At 52.2% G+C, this 6,947-nt stretch overlaps 1 protein-coding gene across 1 annotated transcript in view; it reads right to left on the bottom strand.

The window, feature by feature from the left end:
* Window positions 1–5,432, bottom strand: part of LOC134353210 (zinc finger protein 850-like) — a 53,761-nt gene extending 48,329 nt beyond the window's left edge. The window contains exons 1-2 of the mRNA XM_063061227.1: window positions 5,302–5,432; window positions 3,427–4,515 (exon numbers count right to left, since the gene is read on the bottom strand). Coding sequence (XP_062917297.1) covers window positions 3,427–4,357 — 931 coding nt within the window. The 5' untranslated portion in view covers window positions 4,358–4,515; window positions 5,302–5,432. The remainder of the gene's footprint in view (window positions 1–3,426; window positions 4,516–5,301) is intronic.
* Window positions 5,433–6,947: the final 1,515 nt, after the last annotated feature.

Consider the following 6,947-nt stretch of genomic DNA (forward strand, 5'->3'; position numbering starts at 1 on the left):
TGCCTCCTTACTTTCTCAATAAACCTGGCATGGGGTACCTTATCAAATGCCTTGCTGAAATCCATATACACTACATCTACTGTTCTACCTCCATCAATGTGTTTAGTCACATCCTCAAAAAATTCAGTCAGGCTCATTAGACACGACCTGCCTTTGACAAAGCCACGCTGACTATTCCTAATCATTTTATGCCTCTCCAAACGTTCATAAATCCTGCCTCGCAGGATCATCAACATGGAGAAGATGGGGTTGAATTCAACAGGCATGAAGTAATATTGCAGCTCTATAAAACTACTCTGAGACCGGACTTGTGTCCTAGTCCATCACGGATAAAGCTCTCTCTATCATCGAGCACATATATACGGAGAACCATGCGGGAAAGCAGCGTCCATCATCAAGGCCCCCCACCATCTCTTCTGGCTGCGGCCATCAGCAAGAAGGTAGCAGCCCCGGGACATCGCACCACCAGGTTCAGGAACAGTTACCACCCCTCAACCATCAGACTTTTGCCCCAAAACGGATAACTTCACTTGCCCCATCACCGAATTGCTGCTAGAACATTCGGTCTCACTTCTGAGGACTTTTGATCTGATGTTATTGATAATTGCTGCTTATTTGTTAATTTTTATTAATTATATATATTTATTTATTTGTATTTTTTGCATATTGGTTGTTGTCTGTTCTGCTGATGTAGTCTTTCATTGATTCTATTATGGTTATTGGATTTATTGAGTATGCCTGCAAGAAGATGTAGCCCCCTGGTAAGCCTCAGGCTCGCTCAGCTCGCTTCCGTCAGGGGGAGCAGCCTTCGGCCCCGCCAAACTGGGTCATCAAGTTTGTGTGGATGCTGTGTGATGTACCACATCCCGCCAAATAACAGACAATACACCATATGCGATTAAATGATTACACTTTATAGATATTACTGGAACTATGTAATTAATAGAGATAAAATATAAAAGGAAAGTAAAAGGCGCCAAACTTATCAAAGTTCAACCACTTCGTGCACAACAGTTGGAGCTCGATTAACGGAGTCTTCTTTCCACCACTCGATCCCCTCCGACCCCATCGACCCGTCGCCTGGGACCAGCCACGATGGTCAGCCAGACGCTCCACACGAGTCTATCTTCGTCTCCTCTCCTCGCCGAAGACCCTGGGCCTCGGACTCCCACTCGGGGTCCGTCCCGCCGCCCAGCTTACAGCATCGCGTCTCCTCTCTCCGTCCCCATCGCGCCTTCTGCCTCAAAGCCCGCGAAACAATAGCTTACAGACACACAAGAAAGAATAACGTCTATATTGGTTAGCAAATGAATACAATCCTCTTATCAGTAATTATAACCCAAACAAGCCGCGAGAGAGAAGCACTTTCTCAGCAGTTAACATAACAAAGAAGCCATTTTTATTAGCCTTAGGAGTAACATAAGAGAAGAAACCTCTTACACAGACTGAACTTGTTCAGTTCCAGTCGCCTCATTAGAGGGAGGATATGAAACCTTCAGAGATGGCGCAGAGGAGATTTACCAGGGTGCTGCTTGGATTGGAAAGCATGCCTTCCGAGGATAGATTTAGTGAGACAGGGTTTTTTCTCTTTGAAACAAAGGGAGCTGAGAGGCAACTTTATAGGGGTATGTACGATGGTACGAGGCATAGAGTGGAACGCTGGAGACTTTTACCGAGGCAGAAATGGCTTAGTTATACCCCTTACATAGGAGGAATAATTTTAAGGTGATTGGCAGAGTGTTTAGTGGTGGTGTCAGATGTAGGCATCTCACACGGAGAGTGCTGGGTGTGTGGAATGCACTGCCAGGGCGGAGGTGGAGGCAGATACATTGGGACATTTTAGAGGCTCAGGAAAAAAAGGACAATAGAGGGTTAAGTGGGGTCAGATTGGTCTTAGAGATCTTGGGGTTAGATCTGGTTTATTTATTTTTACAACATTGAAATACGTCCCAAAACCTCACACACCTCCACACACAAAACGCCGCGGCAGATACTGACCTCGGCTATTGCGAACCAACGGTTCTACTACTCCCCAGGTTCCAGGCCACACTGTAGTCCAGCTGCTGTATCTTCACCCCACGCTATCAATCTTTGAAGTTGCTCTGCAGACTCCCTGATTTGGACAATGTGAGGAACACGCTACTACGTGGCGTGGCAAAGGCCGGTACAGTAAAGACATTTAGCTGACTCAGACAGCAACTTGGTCAACAGAGGAACGAAGGGTTAAGTGGGAAGGAAGCGTTAGATTAAAACGCTAGTACAACATTGTGGACCGCAGGGCCTGTACTGTTCCCTGTCCTAATGTTCCAAATCAACTGACAAGGCATTTTAAAGAAGACTGATTTATTTTTTCGCAACAGTATTAAAATATGGCTCAGAATTTCACCACTTCCCATATCTACATTAACAAAACGACTCTGCAGGTGCAATCCCTGAATTAATCCAACGGCGACCCCCACAACCACGACTCCTCTCCCGCCCTCCGAGTCCCACAGTGACCCAGCCTGGAACATCTCAGTCAAGCGTGTATCGTCACCGGGTCCAAATCCCAGAACGCCCGACTACAGCGCTCATCCCTTCACAGGAGGGGCGTGGAGGCTCCGCACGAGAATCCTGTGTGGAGTGGAGGGGCAGCCTGGAAAAACTTGGGTTACATTGTCCGGAGTGCCAGAGGCTGGCGGGAAAAGTTTACAGGATTACGTGAAGCATAGATGCGGCAGACGGTCAGAATCTTTTTACCAGGGAGAAAGGTCTCACACCAAAGTTAAGGTGAGAGGGGGATAAGTTTAAAGGAGATGTGTGCGGCGAGTTGTGTTTTCGCTTACACAGTAACTGCTTTACTTTCTCCGCAAGGCTCTGCCGACCACATTTACACTGACCCCTCTCACTCTCCCCACACAGCTCACCGCCAGAGGCACACGTCCACGTTCACACATCTGCCATGGGGAACTCAATTACAGCAGCATTACACCCCCTTCAACAACACCCCCCCCACCCGAGAGTCTATCCCTAATGGATGACAAAATCAGAACAGAGACACCACACAGACAGCACCTGAGGGTGGGGTGAAAGCGCACCTCCTCCCCCAAACCCTGAATTGAAACCACGTCTGCCCTACATGGTGGGGTGAGTGCGCTGGTGGGCCAGGAGTTGAGCGGACCAAGTAAAAGATCCCGCTCCCCCACCACCACCACCACACACAATCAGGACAGCTGACCGACTCTATCTGCCAATGGTTCTGGAGCTGTGACGAGCCGGTGAAGGGCTCCTCCCCGGTGTGGCTCGCCCGGGAGTCCGGGGGCTGGGAGGAGTTGATGAGGGCCTTGTTGCATTTGAGATTTAGGAGAAGGGCTGCTCGCCGGTGTGGGTGAACAGGTGTGCCAGCGGGTACAAGGACCGGGTGAAGTTCTTCGCGTCAGGTGAAACTCCGTTCCTTGGTGTGGACCCGCTGGTGCCTCCGCAGGTTGTAGGAGCGGATGAAGGCCTTCCCGCAGACGGAGCAGAAGTTGTTCTTCTCCCCGGCGTGGATCACGAGGTGCTGCTTCAGATTCCGGGGTGCCTTGAAGGCCTTGCCGCAGTCGGGGCAGGGGTAGGGCCGCTGCTCGGTGTGGACGTGCTGGTGCTGCCGCAAGCTGCAAGTGGTACTAAAGCTCATCCCGCAGTCCGGGCAGGCGTGGGGCTTCTCCCCCGTGTGGGTGCGCTGATGGGCCTGGAACTCGGACAACCGAGCCAAGCTCTTCCCGCAGAAGGGGCAGGTGAAGGGCTTCTCTCCAGTGTGAACCCTCCGGTGCTCCACAAGTTGGGAAGACTGGGCGAAGGCCTTGCCGCAGTCGGGGCAGGAGAAGGGCCGCTCGCCGGAGTGGGTGCGCTGGTGGCCCTTTAGGTGGGAGGAGTGGGTGAAGGCCTTGCCGCAGTCGGGGCAGGAGAAGGGACGCTCGCCGGTGTGGGTGCGGCGGTGCACCACCAGGTGCGAGGCGTGGCCGTAGGCCTTTCCGCAGTCGGGGCAGGAGAAGGGCCGCTCGCCGGTGTGGCTGCGCAGGTGCGCCTGCAGGTACGAGAAGTTACTGAAGGCCTTTTCGCACTCGGGGCAGGCGACGCTCTTCTCGCCCGTGTGCATCCGCCGGTGCCACATGTGGTCCAGGCTGTTCTGGAAGGCCTTACCGCAGTCGTTGCACCTGAAGGGCCGGATCTCCGTGTGGGCCATCCGGTGGCGCCGCAGCGTGGACTGGTCGGGAAACACCTTCTCGCAGAGCGGGCAGGGCGACGGGCCTTCCCCTGGGGACGCGCTCCTCTGCACACCCTCTCCCCCCTCGGAGGCAGGTACGTCCGTGAGGAGGTCACTGGCCTTTCCTTCCATCGGTTGTTTGCTGCTGTCTGCCGGGTCCCGGTGGGTCAGAGTCCGTCTGCGAGATCTTGGTTTGAGCGTTTGGCCTCAACTTCCTCTGTCCTAATGCTTCATCTACGCTGGATGATGCTAAGGACAGACAAAGCAAGCCCTTCACAGCAGTCTGATACCTAGAAAGACAAACAGAACACTTCTCAATGTAGTTGAATGTTACAATCTTTTTCTGTAACTGTAACACATAATTCCGTTTCAAGACCGTAAGACATAGGAGCAGAATTTAGCCCCAAAAATGTCTGCTCCGCCTTTCCATCATGGCTGATTGCTCATCCCTATCAAACCCCGTTCTTCTGCCTTTTCCTCGTATTCTCCGATGCCCCGATTGATCAACAACCTATTCACCTCTGCCTTAAATATACCCCGCTGCTTTAAATGGACGTCCCTCAATCTGAGGCGGTGTCACTGAGTTTTCCTATTTTATGTTGGCATTGATCTGTCTGATGGTTCACATGGTTGTCAAGTATTTCGATAGAAGCGACAGCAATAAATCAAAACCTGTACTGCTCTGCCGAAGTTCGCATCCAATATCACCTGAATCCCATATTCTGGACGTTGTTTTGTTAACAATTGTAGCCCCAAGAATTTATATCTGTTCTCTGCTCAAACGCATGAAAATGGGTGAAGGGGAGGGCGTTGCTGCAGGCGCTAAAACCATTCGATCTGAAATTAAACTATTCAGAACAAAATGTACGTAGAATAATCAGCAGATAACATGATGAATAACAAACATTTCCAGGCGTCTGGAATTGGAGCATGGCGGACGCTTCTCCCACAATGACCCGCGAGCCCGAGACCACTCTATCCCATCAGCCCGCGCCCTCCGCACCGCGGGACACAAGAATCAGTCGACCACACTACGCATGCTCCGAAGACCGGGCCTCGCTCCAGTGTAAATTAACCTGGGCGGTGGACACACCCCTGGTAGCGGGGTGGGAGTCACCAACGGGAACGGTCAAGATCAGGGGAATCCGGGGGGGGCAAGCACCGACTAGATGGGCCGCGCAACCGGGAAGCAGACGCTGCCGCTGCGGGAACCGAGACCACCCACGTGATCCTAACCCTCCCCCCGCCCACATACACGTCATTGTAATTACCCCGCTTGGTTCCTGATTTACAGGTCCTTTCGCCAATCAGGGATCTCGGTGGGCGAAACCCGCTGGTGTTTATCCAATCAGTGTGTCGAATGAGTGAGAGGGCGTTAACCAAGACCGGTTGATTGATGGGCTGGCAGAGCCGGATGTCCATGAACGAACTGAGTTATCGAATTGATTATTGTCACATGTACCAAAATGCATTAAAGAAAACTTGCGTTGCATTCTGTTCATATAGATCAGATCATTGCACAGAGCTGGTACATACCGCCGGCATTTCTAGACCAGCCTGTGCTGGTTAAGTAACTGGCTGCAAGAGAAATCTTGGGGAGCTGGAGCAGAAGGGAAACGTCCGTCACTCGACCGTCCTTTCCGGAACGGCGCCAGGAAATCCTCCCTCGTTCTCGGAAATATCGGGCCGAACGTGAAACTTGACGAGGCGGAGGAAGGGGTGTTGATCCGATGTGGTGGAACAACGATTATTCTCTCCCACCTTTCCGAGCGAAACGGCTTTTCGGCGATTTGCCGGGGCCACGCTGATTAGCAGCCGCCAACAAACGCAGCCCAAACTGGCGGAGACCCTCCACACCTCCTTCACTGTATCCTCGATTTCTCCCAGCTCAATCAAAACAGCTTCACTATGTCTGACCCCGGGAGTGTGTGATGGGACGGTGTGGAAGGAGTTTCACTCTGTGTCTGACCCCGGGAGTGTGTGATGGGACGGTGTGGAGGGAGTTTCACTCTGTGTCTGACCCCAGAACTGTGTGATGGGACGGTATGGAGGGCGTTTCACTCTGTGTCTGACCCCGCGAGTGTGTGATGGGACGGTGTGGAGTGAGCTTCACTCTGTGTCTGACCCCAGAACTGTGTGATGGGACGGTATGGAGGGCGTTTCACTCTGTGTCTGACCCCGCGAGTGTGTGATGGGACGGTGTGGAGTGAGCTTCACTCTGTGTCTGACCCCGGGAGTGTGTGATGGGACGGTGTGGAAGGAGCTTCACTCTGTATGTGACCACCAGACTGTGTTGGGATGGTGAAGAGGGAACTTCGCTCTGGATTTGTCACCTGTAAATTAACTTCTTTTCTTCTAATTCTGTTCTGGGGCTCCAGCACTTTGTGATTTGTGTAACTGACTTGGATGGTGAAATTGAAGTTTGTGTTGGTAAGCTTGCAGATGAGATAAAGGTTGTTGGTGCTGTGGAAAGTGTAGAAGATTGCCTTACGTTATGTCGGGACACTGATAGGATGCAGAGCCCGGCGGCAGTTGAACCTGGAAAAGCGTGAGCTGATTCTCTTTGGAACGTCGAACTCTCAGGCAGAGCACAGGGGGGAATGGCAGGAGTCTTAGCAGTGTGCTGGTGCAGAGGGATCTTGCAGTCCACAGCTACAACAAAATTGCCCTGCAGGTTGATGGGGCATTAGTAAGGCCTTCATAAGCCGAGGAAGAGACAACC

Source organism: Mobula hypostoma, chromosome 10, assembly GCF_963921235.1.
Source record: "Mobula hypostoma chromosome 10, sMobHyp1.1, whole genome shotgun sequence".
NCBI classification, from domain to species: domain Eukaryota; kingdom Metazoa; phylum Chordata; class Chondrichthyes; order Myliobatiformes; family Myliobatidae; genus Mobula; species Mobula hypostoma.